At 55.2% G+C, this 17,284-nt stretch overlaps 1 protein-coding gene and 1 long non-coding RNA gene across 2 annotated transcripts in view; both read left to right on the top strand.

Annotated features, from left to right (window-relative positions):
- The first annotated feature begins 4,142 nt into the window (after positions 1 to 4,142).
- LOC148685502 (uncharacterized) lies at positions 4,143 to 11,372 on the top strand. Its single transcript, XR_015950394.1, has 3 exons — positions 4,143 to 4,272; positions 7,427 to 7,540; positions 9,440 to 11,372. It is a non-coding gene; the product is annotated as an uncharacterized LOC148685502 (long non-coding RNA).
- Positions 11,373 to 15,183: 3,811 nt separating this feature from the next.
- The window catches only part of LTBP4 (latent transforming growth factor beta binding protein 4), a 55,330-nt gene continuing 53,229 nt past the window's right edge, over positions 15,184 to 17,284 (top strand). The window contains exon 1 of the mRNA XM_088671249.1: positions 15,184 to 15,374. Coding sequence (XP_088527375.1) covers positions 15,199 to 15,374 — 176 coding nt within the window. The 5' untranslated portion in view covers positions 15,184 to 15,198. The remainder of the gene's footprint in view (positions 15,375 to 17,284) is intronic.

Raw genomic sequence — 17,284 nt, 5'->3', positions numbered from 1 at the left:
CTACATCCCAATTCCAAAGAAGGGCAGTGCCAAAGAATGCTCCAACTACCGCACAATTGCGCTCATTTCACACGCTAGCAAGGTTATGCTTAAAATTCTACAAGGCAGGCTTAGGCAGTATGTGGACCGAGAACTCCCAGAAGTGCAAGCTGGATTTCGAAAGGGCAGAGGAACCAGAGACCAAATAGCAAACATGCGCTGGATTATGGAGAAAGCTAGAGAGTTCCAGAAAAACGTCTACTTCTGCTTCATTGACTATGCAAAAGCCTTCGACTGTGTCGACCACAGCAAACTATGGCAAGTTCTTAAAGAAATGGGAGTGCCTGATCACCTCATCTGTCTCCTGAGAAATCTCTATGTGGGACAAGAAGCTACAGTTAGAACTGGATATGGAACAACTGATTGGTTCAAAATTGGGAAAGGAGTACGACAAGGTTGTATATTGTCTCCCTGCTTATTTAACTTATATGCAGAATTCATCATGCGAAAGGCTGGACTAGGTGAATCCCAAGCCGGAATTAAGATTGCCGGAAGAAATATCAACAACCTCAGATATGCAGATGACACAACCTTGATGGCAGAAAGCGAGGAGGAATTAAAGAACCTTTTAATGAGGGTGAAAGAGGAGAGCGCAAAATATGGTCTGAAGCTCAACATCAAAAAAACCAAGATCATGGCCACTGGTCCCATCACCTCCTGGCAAATAGAAGGGGAAGAAATGGAGGCAGTGAGAGATTTTACTTTCTTGGGCTCCTTGATCACTGCAGATGGTGACAGCAGTCACGAAATTAAAAGACGCCTGCTTCTTGGGAGAAAAGCAATGACAAACCTAGACAGCATCTTAAAAAGCAGAGACATCACTTTGCCGACAAAGGTCCGTATAGTTAAAGCTATGGTTTTCCCAGTAGTGATGTATGGAAGTGAGAGCTGGACCATAAAGAAGGCTGATCGTCGAAGAATTGATGCTTTTGAATTATGGTGCTGGAGGAGACTCTTGAGAGTCCCATGGACTGCTAGAAGATCAAACCTATCCATTCTTAAGGAAATCAGCCCTGAGTGCTCCCTGGAAGGACAGATCGTGAAGCTGAGGCTCCAATACTTTGGCCACCTCATGAGAAGAGAAGAATCCTTGGAAAAGACCCTGATGTTGGGAAAGATGGAGGGCACTAGGAGAAGGGGACGACAGAGGACGAGATGGTTGGACAGTGTTCTCGAAGCTACGAACATGAGTTTGACCAAACTGCGGGAGGCAGTGCAAGACAGGAGTGCCTGGCGTGCTATGGTCCATGGGGTCACGAAGAGTCGGACACGACTAAACGACTAAACAACAACAAATATGCTATATGGCAAGTTCTGGATCTGGTCCTAATAGGTATCTAAAGCCATTTGCACATCACAAAATATGTTCTTTTATCAAAGTAATTGTTGAACTGAAATTCAACAATTACGAAGAAGTATATTAATAGTGAAATACAATTAAGAAGTATATTAATAGTGACGTGATTTATTAACTTAAAATTTTGGAAATGTACATCCAGTTTTTCTCTCCTTTAATATTTTTTGGAGGGCCCCCAAGAGAGCGGGCCCTATGCTATAGCTTGTTTAGCTTATACGTAAATCCGGCACTGATTGGGACACAAAGCGTCATGCAGTCCAGCCCCCAGCCTTGCAAGACTCATAATTTGGCGGGGGTCGGGGAGAGATTGGAGTTAAATGTTTCGCACTGGGGGGTTGTCTTCAAGGCACGCCAAAAGCCGCAGCACCTCCCTTGGGTGCCTGTGGAGACGAAGGCTGACAGGATAGAGCTTCCAGCACGAGAGGAAGTCTACCTCTGCCTGCCAGACCCTGGCGGCCGGTGACGTGTAGGGAGGGGAACAGTGCCCCCCTCGCCCTTCCCATCTGCTTGGCTAGTCTCGGGGTGCTGGACAAGAGGGGGCCAGCGCCCTCCTTCCCGGGGTCTAAGCCAGCCACAGCCCCCCGGGGCTTTTCGGATCTTCTGACCTGTGCGGCAAAGACAGAGCAAGAGTCGGAAGGATGAGGCCAATGGCCCACCTACGGTAGTCCAATTTCCTCCAGCGCGTCCAGTCAGTCAGCGGAATCGGGACAACAAGTGCCTCTCAATGCCACGTCCGCCTTTAGCGGAGTCTGATTCTTTAGCAGAGATTCCTGCATTGCGAGGGGTTGGACTAGAAGACCCTCGGGGGTCCCTTCCAACTCTACCATTCTACGGTATGTAAGAACGCCGTCGTTTAGTGTGGCAGCACCAAAGCTTCGGAACTCCCCGCCTCTGGACACCAGGCAGGCGCCTCCCCTGGACTCTCCTCCGCACCTTCTCAAAGCATCCTTGTTTAGAGCAGCCGAACCCAAAGGCTTAGAGAGTTGGAGGAGTTTAAGCCTGTTTACCTCTTCTTTTGCTTTAAAGTATTGCTGTAAGATTTTATTGATTGATTTCGTTTTTAAATCTTTTTGTAAACCGCTTTGAGCTTTTTTCCTTTCCTTTCCTTTTTTTTTGCAATCAAGCAGTGTATATATTTTATGAAATAAATGCAAATAAACCTCCGTCCTCACAGCAGGTGGCATTCCGGAGCGTTGCTGCCAGTCCGTGGAAACCGAGGAGCAGAGATATCCAAGCGAGGAGCAGCCAGGGCTCCCGCTCCTCCAATAAATTTTATTGCATTGGCCGAAGGCCATGACAAAGCCATACAATCAGTTTAAAACATCACTCGAACGGCTGCAAATAAAAACAGTGGCCATAGATTGCAAGATAACCGACAGCAGGAATAACACGCAGCTGCGCTCACTGAGTTTCAGCTCACACCTCCTCCTCCCCCCCCCTGACAATTTATTGCCCTTTTATCCCGTTCCCTCGCCCTAATATATATTTATTTTATTTTTTGCCGCCAGAGCCGAAAGGGCCACTCTACCTGTCGCTCAGCGGCCCCTGATCTCTTCCTGTGAGGGTGAACCTGCTTTCTGGCGCAAACGGGAGCATTAGAAAGCGCCTCCTTGGATCTGCGCCTAAGCGACAGCATAGGATGGGGAATCTGTTCCCCCTGAGGTTGCCTCCAGATGCAGAGCCAGGAAACCACCTGGTGGCCAGAGATGCAAATGGGCTCGCTGGGTGGTGCTGGCCAGCCAGGATCAGACCAGGCCGCTGCGGGGAGAGAGACCCTTTTTTCCGTGCCCCTATAACCCCAAAGCAGTGGGGCGATCCATGGCCGCGGGGGGCGGGAGGGGAAATGCCCAGCGCCTGAGCCAGATATGCTTTCTCTGCAAGTGGGCAAGGTTGGCACTGCAAGGGGGGATCTATCCGGCTGAAGCCCTGCCCTTATCCCAGCCCCACTTGGCGCTTGGGTGCTTTTTTGGCAGGGGCAAAGACAGAGGGAGCTTCTCTCCTGTTGCAACCCCAACGCCCGATTCGAGGAGATGCGCTGTGCGCCTGTGAAACAGGAATGCGCCTGCCCAATTGGGGGAGGGGGCAAGGGTTTCCCCCACACACCAGATGCGAGGATGTTTTTTTTCATCAGATCCCCCCAGGTCTAAGAGAGGGGTCTCCCCACTCCCTAGCCCCCATTAGGAGGCATCTCGAGGGCCCTGCTCGCGATGCAAGATGTAACTCCTGGAGGCGGTTGCCTAGCAACTGTCTCCGGCCGATGCAGAGGCGCTCAGCTGGCGAGGAGCAATCGTGGCGGGTTGGGGGGGCCGAGCAGGGGAGCCCCCGGTTCGCACCGAAGCTGCATCACCAGGAGGCGGAGGAGGCGGTGAGGGGCTGGCGGGAGCCACCTGCTGGGCCTGGGGTAAGTGAGCAGCCTGGAGGGGGCACAGCTGGGCTTCCCCCCCCCTCCCGCTGCCAGGCGTGGATAGGGCAGGGACTGGCATTTCAAGGATGGAGGAGGAGAGGCGAAGGCGTCGCGGCTGCCATTCTAGGTGCTTCTATAGTGTGCTTTGTGGCAGGGGGAGGGCTGCCATCTGGGGTGCGGTGGGGGGCTATGAGAGCAGCTTCCAGCTGGGGGGGGGTGCGCCAGGGTCTGGCTAGGGCTAGCGCCTGGGGGGCTGGCCAGCGGGCATGGGGAGAGGCTGCCAGCCCCGCTCCCCGCCCCATGCACCGTGCCATCCCCCGCCTGTCCTCCCCCTCCCCTCCAGGCGAAGATTCAGCGAGGAGGAGGCGAGGGCACCAGCCCGGTCCCCGGTGGTGCCATGGGCGGCTGTGGGCAAGCCGGGAGCGACGTGGCAGGAGAGGCCACCATTGCCACCACCATCGCCGCCACGCAGGTAGGGAGGCGGCGGCGGCGGCGGCGGCGGCGGCGGCAGCGCGCGGCAGCCAGCCAGCCAGCCTGACCGACCGCCAGCCGTGGGGACGGGCGCTGTGGGGAGAGCCGAGCATGTCCGGCGGAGCACAGCAGACGCCACAGCGCACACGGGCAGGCTGGGGAGGGACGCGGTGTGCGTTTTCACGTGGCCCTGCCGCTGCATCCAGCCCACGCCATGCGGGGAAAAGGGCCACGGGCAGCTCAGGACGCGCGGGCCTCCCGGGCGCCACGGGCAGAGGGGTGCGCGCGCCTCAGGGGCACCCACTCGCCACCCACAGGGCACCAGGGCCCCTGCCTTGGAGCATCACCAAGGGGGCGCGTGTGGGGTGCTTTCTTTGCCCCGCAGAGGGAAGGATGGCGCGTGTGCGCACAAAACAGGTGGGTGTCACTGGAGAAGGAGGAGCCCTCGTGTGGGCAGCAGAAGGCCTCCCCGTTGCACGTTCTTCTTCTTGCCACATCCTCGCCCAACGGGAGCGCAGCCTTACACAGCCGCAACAACGGGTGCGTGGAGGGCAGCGGAGAGCGGACCCCGCATCCGCAGACCGGATTCGCAGCGGTCACAGGGGCAGGACAACGGGCAGACTCAGGGTGGGTTGGGGGGGGGAGAAAGGATGGAGAGGCCGCACTTGCGATTGGGGCACCCAAACAGGCTGTGGGGCTGAGCCCTAGTTGTGTGTAGATGCCCCCAGCTCCACACGGAGTGAGGCTGAACAACACGCAGCAGCAGCAACACTAAATGCAGAGAATGGAATCCTAGAATTGTAGAGTTAGAAGGAATCCCCCAACAGCCATTCATTCCAGCCAGCCCCCTGCAATGCAGGAATCATAGCGAATAACAGACACAAATTTATTCTATTGATTAATTTTATTTCATGGAACTTAACTGCTGCCATATTGTGATTGTGAAATGCCAAATGTGGGTGTGGGTGTTTATTATGCACTCCCATCCCTGCGCTCAAACACACCTCTGCAATGATTGTCTCGCTGATGCACTGATTTAACAGCCCCCACAATCCCTTCCCCCAGTAACCCCCTGCTGAAAGCTTCTCGGGAGACTGCCCAGCCCTAGGGAAGACCCCCTGGGGAGCCTGCTCCACCTTGTCCTGGTGTTTGAAGTAGGGCATGAAGGCCCTGAGAAACGGGGCCTTTTCAGTGGTGGCTCCTCAAGGTATTGAACACGGCCTCTCCTAAGGAGGCAACCTGCCCCAGCACCACCACTTCCCTTTCTGCATGTAGCTGCTATGTGAAGGGAGCTTTAAGGCCTCTGCGTTTGATTGATCTCTTCGGTGGTGTTTTCAATTTCATTTTAATTGTGAGTTGCCTACAGTATATTTACCCCCTTGAAAGCAGTTTTGGAGGGGTGTGTGTGTTTAGGATGCCCCATCAATTCAGGCGGTGCTAGTGGGTGGGGCATCTGAACCTAAGTAGGGGAGGAAACAGAAAGTGGGGGATGGATGGATGGGGAAAGGGGGGGCACTTGTTGTTTTGGACAGCCACACAAGCAGTTCCCAAACTTGGGGGGGGGGCTGCTGCCCCTTCAGTTCGAAAAGGTCATCCTCATTGCCTCCTACCCTCTAAAAAACAACAACAACAATATTTAAATTAGTGGTTTGCATAACCCACTAAGGAAGATAATAACACCATAAAATCCCAAATAGTAACAAACTAATTGCACATTTATTCAAAACCCAACTCAGGCTATTTTGTTTAATTCCTTCAACAAAACAGATGGACTTGATCCAGGGATGCCAACTTTTCAAAGTCTGGTAGTCATTGGCACCTCCACCCCCACCCCGCTTTCCCCCTTAAGGGCCTCTGAGTGCCCCCTAGGTAATTCCCACTTGGGGAAACACTGAGTTACACCCTCTTAAGCTTCGTTCTGGTGAGCAGAGGAAGAGCGCCCAAGACTGCAGCACCCGCCATCCCAGTTTACAGGAAGGATGAGAAAGAGGCCACACGATAGGAGTTTTTAAAGTTGTGCGTGGCGTGGAGAAAGTGCAGAGGAAAAAGTTTTTCTTCCTCTCTCCTGACACTGGAATTTGCCAGCATCCAATGAAGCTGAATGTTGGAAGTTTCAGGACGGAGAAAAGAACATCCTTCTTTACCCACCGCAGAGCCAAACTCTGGAACTCCCTGCCACTGGAGGCAGGGATGGCCACCAACCTGGTTGGCTTTAAAAGAGGATGGGGCACATTCTAAACTGCCTTGGCCCTGTAGACATGAAGGAGTGTCTCCACTCCCATCGTTCAGCCTGGACACTGAGGTCCAGCTCCGAGGATCTTCTGTTGGTTCCCTCACTGTTGTTGTTGTTGTTGTTGTTGTTGTTGTTGTTGTTGTTGTTGTTGTTGTTGTTGTTCACGGAGGAGGAGAGGGCTATGGATGGCAGGATGAAGGCTCTGCAGAGGGAGCCAGCGCTGCTTCTGAGTCCCAGCTGCTGGGAACCACAGAAAGGGAGAGTGTTGCTCTTGGGCTTGGATCCTGCAGCTTGTGGGTTTTCCAAAATAGGCCGCTAATAATAATAATAATAACCCAACCAGAGGACCATATTATTATTATTATTATTACCCCGCCTATCTGGCTGGGTTTCCCTGAGTGAATGACTCTGATCGACTTCCAACAGAAGGTTTAAAATACATCAAAACATCAGTCATTAAAAACTTCCCTAAACAGGGCTGTCTTCAGATGTCTTCTAAACGTCAGATAGTTGTTTATTTCCTTGACATCTGGTGGGAGGGCGTTCCACAGGGCGGGTGCCACTACTGCCGCATTCTGGACTAGTTGTAGTTTCTGAGTCACCTTCAAAGGGAGCCCCACGTAGAGCGCATGGCAGTAGTCCAAGCGGGAGATAAGCAGAGCATCCACCACTCTAGCCAGACAGTCTGGAGACAGGGAGGGACTTAGCCTGCGTACCAGATGGTCAGCCAGTGTGAGACCAGGATGCTGGATCTGGTAGGCCATTGGCCTATGTCCCACCCATCTTCTTTTGACCTTCTTGCCTCCTTTGCCTGTTGCTCCAGCCTCCATCCCAAATGGGTGGCAGACGCAAAGGCTGTGGGTTCAGAGGAAGTCCTGGTGCCCAGTGTGGGCCCTAACAGAGCACTGCCTTGCCTTGCCAGCCTCCAGCAGAAGCTGTGGCCAACCTGGACTGAGCCAGAGGAGAACAGAGGCCCTGCTTCACCACATGAGGCACCCATGGGACTCTCCTCCTGCCGTTCCTGATGCAGTGCGTGGTAAGTCTCTCCCGGCCCCCAGCCCCCGGCCCCCTCCCACTGGCCCAAAAGGTGGAACATGATTCTGAAGAAGGAGCACTATCTGTGTGTGTTTTTGCTTTTTTTTAAAAAAAAAGTAAAATAATGACCTTTCTGTATCTGGTAGGGTAAGATGGAGGTCAGGATGTGGCCATCCAACCTCTGCTTAAGAATCTCCAAGGAAGGAGAGTCCACCCCCTCCCAAAAGAGACCATTTCGCCGCCAAACAGCTCTTACTGTCAGGAAGTTCCTCCTGATGTTGAGCTGGAATCTCCTTCCTTGTAACTTGAAGCCACGGGTTCGAGTCCTGCCCTCCACAGCAGGAGAAAACAAGCATGTTCCCTCTTCTATGTGACAGCCCTTCGGATATTTGAAGATGACTCTCATATCTCCTCTCAGTGTCCTCTTCTCCAAGCTAAACACACCCAACTCCTTCAACCATTCTTCATAAGGATAGATTACCAAACCCTTGATTATCTTGGTCGCCCTCCTCTGCACCCCAGGGACCCAGGTGGCGCTGTGGTTAAACCACTGAGCCTAGGGCTTGCTGATCAGAAGGTTGGCGGTTCGAATCCCTGTGATGGGGTGAGCTCCCGTCGCTTGGTCCCAGTTCCTGCCAACCTAGCAGTTCGAAAGCACATCAAAATGCAAGTAGATAAATAGGAACCGCTTCAGCGGGAAGGTAAACGGCGTTTCCATGTGCTGCTCTGGTTTGCCAGAAGCGGCTTTGTCATGCTGGCCACATGACCTGGAAGCTATACGCCGGCTCCCTCGGCCAATAATGCGAGATGAGCGCGCAACCCCAGAGTCGGTCACGACTGGACCTAATGGTCAGGGGTCCCTTTACCTTTACCTTACCTCATATCTCCTCTCAGTGTCCTCTTCTCCAAGCTAAACACACCCAACTCCTTCAACCGTTCTTCATAAGGATAGATTACCAAACCCTTGATTATCTTGGTCGCCCTCCTCTGCACCCCTTCCAGTTTGTCAACATCCTTCTTAAATTGTGGTGCCCAGAACTGGACACAGTATTCCAGGTCTGGTCTGAGCAAGGCAGACTAGAGGGGGACTCTGGACACTAGATTTCTGTGGATGCAGCCTAGAATAACATTAGCCTTTTTTGCTGCTGCATCACACTGTTGACTCATGTGAAGCTTGTAGTCTACTAAGACCCCGAGATCCTTCTAAAGGCAAGCAAGAAGAGATGAGATGGAGATGGAGATGGAGATGGAATGAGGATTAAATATGTAAATTAAAATGTAAACCACCTGTTCCGTGTGTGAGACAGAAATATGAGAGTAAACAGGCTGTGAAGACCTTTTAGCAGAGTAAGAACACACGTGCTTTTGCAGCTTTCTAGAAGCAAAGAATTAGTAAATTACACCTGTTCATCTCTGTTTATTTGTGGTTTCCTCACCTTGCCCTCTTTGTCCCTGTTGCCAAGAATGAACCACACGTTTTAGTAAGATAAACTTCAAGGTTTACTTACATTTCAATGCAGGCAGCAAATACATCAAAATAATATGCTGGTAAAATACTTCTTAGTTACAAAATACAAAATGTGTCACCAAAATGGAGTCTGGTCCCTGAGCAGAGCCAAGGATGTACGTTACACCTGCGTACATGGCTAGCTTGAAAGAAGAAAGAGTGCTCCTTTGTTAGAAATGCCCGCCAAAGCATTAAGGAGGTGACCTCATACAGTCTCTTCCTTATTTCCCTTTGGGCCATCTGGTTGGGTACTGTGAGGATGCTAGACTAGATGGGCCATTGGCCTGATCTTACGGAGCCTCCCAGTCTAGAGGCAGTCTATCCAGATTCCTAGGGTCTAATCTATGGGGCATTGGGGAAACTGGTTGCTGGACTAACCTTCTCTCTCATCAGCAGGTTGACCTGAAGCTGCGGGTGGAGAAGTTGAACGTGAGGATGGTGCCTGGCGCCGCTGGGCCAGGCGACGGCCCCAGCCCCCGGCTCCCGCGAGAGTCCAAGGAAGACCGGGAAGAGAAGGTCCTGGCCATGCTGGGCATTGTGGGCACCATCCTGAACCTCCTCGTGATCATCTTTGTCTACATTTACACCACCATCTGAGCCCCAGTGCCTCCTCTTCTGCCGTGGTGACGCAAGGCCACCCAGGCACAGAGAGATGGGAACTTGTGTGCAGCCAGAGGGCAGGAGTGCCTGGGCCGGTGCCGATCTGTGCCAGACGGGCCCAGGAGGGACTTTGCCCGCCTGCCTTTGCCGCCTTCAGGAAGTTGCTGACGAGACTTGGCTTTGCAGCTGCCCGAAGCTGCTGGGATTGTGACCACCCAGTGGGGCTGGGTGATGCCAGCTCTGCTTGACGCCCCCGTGGACTCGTGCCAGGCTGCCAGCTGTGGCACATGTGGGGACGATGCAGGGTGACCCTTTCCAGGGCAGTTGGCCCACCGATGCCAGCGCCTGCCAGAGGCCTCTTCTACCCTGCTGCCCCCACCCCTTGCAGCGGACGCTGAGTTGGGGAGGGGGGCATTGACTGCCTGGCCTTTGTGCCCCCATGCCTGTCACCTCTGAACACCAAGAAGCACAAGGAATTATATATCTCTCTCCCCCTACAACACCTGCCCTCGCAAGCTGCCCACTGCCACAGAGGGCGACGAAGGTTAGGGGAGGGGAGCCTTGGGGGAGGGGCCAGGAGAAGCCCCTCCTCCCAAGGGTTCTAGCTCCCTGCCCCCTGCAAATTTGACAGCCTCCCCCACCTGTAGCCATTGAGGGCAGCTCCTGCAGCCGCCGACGCCCCTTCTGAGGTTGGGGTCCTGCAGCCTGGCGCTGAGTGTGCCCCCTTGCCAACTCAGCTGCGCCCCCCACCAGACTTCCTAGGGCTTCCTAGGGATCCTTCCCCTCCTGCCTGAAAGACCCTCAGTGCACGGGGGTGCCGTGGGGGAGGGCCTTTTTCTGGAATGGTCTTCCTTGTGCACCCCCAGCCTTAACACCCAGCTCCCCTCCACCCCGGAGGGGGGTGGGAAGCAACGCGACTCCGTTCAAAGTACATTCTGGAGCAGGATATGGGGATGCTTTTGGGGCAGAGAGGGCTCAGCCAGACCCCCTAACTCAAATGTGCTGTGTTAAGCTTCCTGGTGAAATTTCGCCCCTGGAACAGCGCCCCCTATGGGGCAGGTGGAGACCTGTGCAGGGTGGAGCCCAGAGGAGGCCTGGCACTCACTCCAAAGGCAGAGCAGGTGCCCCAGGGATGAGAGGAAATTCCCAGCAACTGGAAGGGGGCAGGGGCACTGTTCTGGGGTTGGTTTCCTTGCCAAGTTTCTCCCCCTTTTCTGGCAAGATGGGGTGGGGTGGCGTATTGCAGGGAACTCGGCCATAGCACCCCGTCCCATTTGGATTCTCCGGGGAGGGGGCTGGTACAGGAATTGCCCCCATCCGTACAAGACCCTGGGAGGGGCAGCCCCTTTGGCGCTTCCACACTCCCTGCGGGGGGGGGGGGGGGGCTGCGGTGTAGCCTAGACTTTTTGGAAGGTGCCCAAACCCAGGAATCTTTTCTTTAGAAAAACGAAACAGCAACCCCACTCGAAACCCCCTAATCGTCTTCTTCCTCTTCCCAAGCAAGTCTGCTGCTCGGACCAACTTCTGGGGTCTTCACCTTTGTGCCAGAGCAACACTATGGGGTGGGGTGGTTGGGGTGGGGGTGAGAGGTGGCAGTTCTTGACTCCAGCACGGTGCCAAGCAGGGAGGGAGGGAGGGGTTGTGATTTTCTAACAACCATGTTGTAATTGTGAAATTTTATATGCAACCGAGTTTGAAATAATCACAAGGAAATATTTATGGACGTAAAAGACGGGGTCTGCCCATGTGTTTGCCAGCAACTATTGGGGAGCCACCAAAGTTGTGGCTCCATCGCAAGGAGTGTGTGTTTGTGTGCTTGGGTTAGGCCTGTGTGTGTGTGTCTTCCTGGGTGAGCTGTCTAAGATGTTCCTCAAAACCAGCAGCTCCAAATCCTGGGTATTTGCCCTCTGGCTTGCAAAAATGGGAGAGGAAGCCAGGCGGGTCTGAGGCTGTTGCCACCACCTTCCCCACAACTGCTCTCCAAAGACGATGCCGTCAGGCCAGGTTCTGCAGCTTTGACCTTCGCAGAATGAGCTTGCTGCTCCAAGAAGCATCCCAAACAGGCTGAGCCCTCTCCCTCCAATCCTCTTGCTCCCAAGGCAGATTCTTGGAAATTTCCCAGGCAGGACCATTCTTCCTTTCTGGGCCTTCCTTGCCACAAGCCATGACCGCTTCTTCTTCTCTTCTTCGTTGGCGATCCTTCGTAGCTGAGTAAGATTGTCTTCCATGAACACGGTCTTAACAATGAGTCTGTGTGTGTCTGTGGAGGCCAATTCTGGATCCACACGTCCTTCCACAGTGGGGACATTGGTTTCCAGGCGGGAGTTGATCACGGTGTGGATTTGCCAAGCATGCCTTCCTCTTAGCACGTTTCTCCATTGTGTCCTGAGTTCAAGTGTCTTCAAAGCCCAGGACACCTTTGGTCAAGGCTGTTCTCCAACTGGAGCGCTTGCAGGCCAGTGTTTCCCAGTTGTCAGTGTTTATACTACGTTTTTTTAGATTTGCCTTGAGACAGTCTTTAAACCTCTTTTGTTGACCACCAGCATTATGCTTTCCATTTTAAAGTTCAGAATAGAGTAATTGCTTTGGAAGACGATCATCAGGCATCTGCACAACATGACCAGTCCAATGAAGTTGATGTTGAAGAATCATTGCTTTGATGCTGGTGATCTTTGCTTCTTCCAGTACACTGATATTAGCTTGCCTGTCTTCCCAAGTAATGTGTAATTTTTTTTTGGAGACACCATTGTTGGAATCTTTCGAAGAGTTGGAGATGGCGTTTATAAGTGGCCCATGTTTCACAAGTATATAGTAAGGTTGGTAGTACAATAGTTTTGTAAACGAGCATTTTGGTTTCCCTGCAAATGTCCCGGTCCTCAAACACTCTGCACTTCAGTCAGGAGAAAGTTGCAGCACTTTCAGAGCTCAGGCGATGCTGGATTTTGGGATCAATGTTGGCCCTTGTGGAAAGACCTGATCCTGCATCATGGGCGTTTCAGATACTCCTCAGCAAGGGAGCAAGCAGTGGGCTTGGGGTCATGGAACTGCAGTGGCATCACTCACTAAATGAGAGATTCTGAGCCTGCGACCCAGTTCTAGAGGTCCAAGTGTATCGAAAGGAAGTCAAGTCGAAAGGAAGGCAGCCACATGCCAAGTTCAAGGCAGCCCAGCCCTGGATCCCTCTCAGGAGCTGCAGGGGTGAAAAGGTGACCATTCAACACACCCAAGAACCATCTGCAATGCACAGAGTTGCCCGGCTGGTGTCCAGGGGGGTCCTTGCAAGCTTCAGAACAGAAGACCATAATAATAATAATAATAAAATTTATTACTTATACCCCACCCATCTAGCTGGGTTTCCCCAGCCACTCTGGACGGCTTCAAACAAAAGATTAAAAATACATTAAAACATCAGTCATAAAAAACTTCCCTAAACAGGGCTGCCTTCAGATGTCTTCTAAACGTCAGATAGTTGTTTATTTCTTTGACATCTAATGTGAGGGTGGTCCACAGGGTGGGCACCACTACTGAGAAGGCCCTCTGCCTGGTTCCCTGTAACCTCACATATTGTAGTGAGGGAACCACCAGAAGACCCCCAGAGATGGACCCCAGTGTCCGGGCTGAACAATGGGGGTGGAGACGCTCCTTCAGGTATACTGAGCTGAGGCCATTTAGGGCTTTAAAGGTCAGCACCAGCACTTTGAATTGTGCTTGGAAACATACTGGGAGTCAATGTAGATCTTGCAGGACTGGTGTTATGGGGTCTCGGTGGCCGCTCCCAGTCACCAGTCTAGGTGCTGCATTCTGGATTAATTGTAGTTTCGGAGTCACCTTTAAAGGTAGCACCACGTAGAGCGCATGGCAGTAGACCAAGCGGGAGATAAGCAGAGCATGCACCACTTTGTCAAGACAGTCTGCAGGCAGATAGTGTCTCATCCTGCGTACCAGATGGAGGTGGTGGACAGCTGTCCTGGACACAGAATGGGCCTGCGCCTCCATGGATAGCTGCAAGTCCAAAACGACTCCCAGGCTGCGCTCCTGATCCTTCAGGGGCACAGTTACCCCATTCCGGACCAGGGAGTCCTCCACACCTGCCCGCCTCCTGTCCCCCCAAAACAGTACTTCTGTCTTGCCAGGATTCAACCTCAATCTGTTAGCTGCCTTCCATCCTTCAACCGCCTTCAGACACTCACACAGGACCTTCACCGCCTTCACTGGTTCCGATTTGGGAGAGAGGTAGACCATGAGAAGAGCCTTCTGGATCAGGCCAAAGGGGGCCTATCTAGCCTGGCATCTGGTTCTCACCATGCCTCCCCCCCCCCCATGCACGACATGGAGAAAGCGGAGAGAAGCCGAAGGTTAGCAGCCTCAGGGCAGACAAAGGGAGGGGCTTCTTCACACAAGGCAGAGTGGGGGGCGGAGCAACACCACCCCCTGAAAGCACATAAGAATCCTGGGAAGTCTTGTTCAAGGTCCAGGATGCTGGGTTCTGTAGCACCGAGAGAGGAAACTACAGGTCCCAGGATTCTTTGGGAGAAGCCGTGCGCTTTCAGGGTTTGGAGGTCGCTCTGTAAATGGATGGTGCTCATAAACCCTGGAACTCCCTCCCGCAGGAGGCAGCGACTTGGGTGACTTTGAAAGAGGATCAGGTCAACCTAGTCAGGGAAGAAGAGGCGGCGACCGATCCCTGGCTCCTCGCCGCGGTGAGTGTGGGGAGACGCAGGGCTGCGCTGCTCAGCGCCTGCTTGGCGGCTTCTTCCCACCGGGGCATATTTTGACCCCCATGAGGACAAGATACTGGACGAGATGGGCCTCCTTTGGCCCGATCCAGCCTGTGCCTGGCCTGCCTTGGGTAGTTGGATTCCCGGGTCATGCTTTGCTTCTACGCTGCGCCTTCTGCTACAGCGATGCTTGCAGCAAACCTGCCGCGTTTCCTTGTCCAAATGAGCGAAGCTATGGAACTGCCTCCCACTGGAGGCAAGGGTGGCCACCCCCCGGGGGGGCTTCCCAAGGGGATTGGACACATTCACAGAGGAGGAGAAGGGTTTGGTTGGTTGGCTCCTAGCCAGGATGGCAGTAAATGCTTCTGAATCCTCAGGAGGGGAGACGGCTCTGGGGCTCGGATCCTGCTCTACCACTGTGAGAAGAGGATGCTGGGCCGGAGGGCCTCTCTTTGGCCTGATCCAGCAGCCTCTTCTCGTGTTCTCCCGCCCCCATTGCAGACGGCGGCAGAGGGCGAGAGAGAGAGAGAGAGAGACCCCCTCCGGGCAGAGCCCATCTCTGGCTCCCTGCGTCCAGGGAAGGTTCGGTCCAGCCGCCCGGGGGCGCGAGGGACGGGGCGCGCGCGCTCTCAGGGCGCCCAGGCCCGCCCCCTCCCCGCGGCGAGCCCACCCCGACGGCACCTGCGCTGCGGCCGGAGCCCCTCCCCGTCCGGCGGCCGGTTGGCTGGCTATTGGCTGCGGGGCCGGAGGGGCAGGCGGGCCGGGTTGGGCGCCCATTGGCGGCCGCCGAGCCCAGCGCCGCCGCTGCCTCTTCGCCGCGCCGTCGACGGCAGGATGCGGCCGCCGGCTCTGCCCGCGCTCTGCCTCCTCGCCGCCGCCGCCGCGCTCCTCCCGGCGGCGCTGGGCGCCCGCGGGCCGCGCCGTCGGGCCGCTCCCACCCCCGCCGGCGGCCCGCTCCCCCCGGAGAAGCGCAGGAAGAGCCCGGCGGGCCGGGCCCCGAAGGCGGCCAGGTGAGTCGGGACCCCACTCCCCGGACCTCCCACCCCACAGCCTGCCCTTTCCTTCCCCGACGGGGCCTGCCCGGGCAGAGGGCGCGCCGCCTAGGACCCCCGGGGGCTTGGACGGGCTCTCCCGGGAGCCCCGAGGGGCGTCCCAGCGGTGCCCGGCGCAGCTGCCGCCCGGAGAGGCCGAGGCGGGCTGCCCCGTGGCGCTGGCACCGCCGTCGCTGCACGCTCTGACCCCCGCCCCTTCGGGCCAGCCCGAGGCGCCTGGTCTTCTCATCAGGGCGGAGGGGGGGCGGCTTTGGCAGGGGCGGCGGCGGCTGGAGGCCCCATCTGGAAATGTCAGCGCTGGCCTGGAGCACCAGCCGTCCTGCCAGGCTCCCATCTCCCGCCGCGGCTCACGTGCTGGCGCGAAAAACGCCCCTGCGAGGTGGTCGCTGCTCCTCCCATTCCCCCCCCCCCCAGAAGGGAAAGCTGGAACCAGGGTGGAGCTCACCTTGGCAGGAGCAACTTGGGGCAACCCCTTTTGCCAGCACCCCCGTCTGAGGCTGCTGTGCTGACCCCCTTCTCCCTCTTCCTCCTCCTCCTCCTCCAGTTCTGCATCTCCCAGCAAAGACCCCTCCTCCTTCGAGGCTGGCTCCCCCCTTTACAGCTGGCACCAGCTCTTTCCATGAGCTCTGCCCACGTGGAGGCGACAAGGGCTGGCATCTTCTGCCTGAGGCTCTGTGGCAGACACTCTTCTTCCCAGGCATGCAGGCAGGGCCTCTCAAGCTGCTGGCAGGTGGAAACCCAGAAGGCCAAGCGGAGAGGGAGAGGCTCTCTGCATGTGCTCAGAGGTGCCCTCCTTCCTTTTTGGCTCTTCCTGTCCTCTGCCCCCCACTTTGGAGACAGTGTGGCCCAGGACAGGCAGGATACCACCAAAGGCACTTTGCGGAGGGTGTGTGTGCCTGGATGTGGGACATGAAGGCAAGTGCCTGCCCCATAGCCCCTCTCTGAGTGAGGGGGAGGCACCCCGCTCCCCCAGGCCCAAGCCTAGGCAAAGCAGTCCATCAAAGAAGGGGCCCTGTGGTCCTCCCCCCACCCTGTTCTCTCCCTCTTCCTCTGCTTCATGGAGCTCCAGAGAAACAATCTCCTTCTCCTGCAAATCCACTTAGTAACTTGAGTCCCGGTCAGGACAAGAATGTCAGGAATTAGAGGGGGGGAGAGAGAGAAGAAGAAGAAAGAGGAGTCTGGATGACACAGAGGTGGGTGTCCGGATGGGAATTGGGGAGGGGGGCAGCAGACTTTGTGGCCTTGCTGGAGGACCAGCCTTGGGAAGAGAGGGCGCTTCTGAACATGTGCAGAGTGCGTGGAGAGAGAGTGTGTGCTCCCTCCCTCCCCTCTCATGCAGGGTCTCCCACGGAAACTGGACGTGGTATGTTTCAGAGCAGACAGAAACTGTCTTCTTCACAGAGCATCCTTAAACTGTTGAGATGCCCAGCAGCTTGGAGGGCAAGAAAAGGATTGGACTGCTCCTCATAGAATCCTAGAATTGTAGAATTGGAAGGCTCCCAAAGGGTCATCCAGTCAAGGCATGCTGGCTGCTTCTTCCCTCCAGGAGCTATGGAAGTGGGTTCCTTCTGAGGACCCTCCTGCCTTGCCTATGGGGCACCCAGCAGGCAGAAGAGGGAAATGTGAAATGTGGTGGTGGGTGAGATGATCATCCAGGGAAGCTGAAGGTTGGGAGATTCGGGGCAGATAAAAAAAAAAGTCCTTCACACAGCACAGAGTTAAACTGTGGAACTCCCTCCCACAGAGGGCAAGGATGACTGCCAACCTGGAAGGCTTTCAAGAGGAGGAGAGGGCTCTCGAGGGCTCCTAGCCAGGATGGCTGTGCTCTGCTTCCAGGCTTGGAGGCAGCCAAGCTTCTGCATCCCAGT

Source organism: Zootoca vivipara, chromosome 6 (genome assembly GCF_965207765.1).
Source record: "Zootoca vivipara chromosome 6, rZooViv2.hap1.1, whole genome shotgun sequence".
Classification (NCBI taxonomy): Eukaryota; Metazoa; Chordata; class Lepidosauria; order Squamata; family Lacertidae; genus Zootoca; species Zootoca vivipara.
Note: the sequence above shows the minus strand (reverse complement) of the source record. Positions and strands in the feature narration are given on the sequence as shown.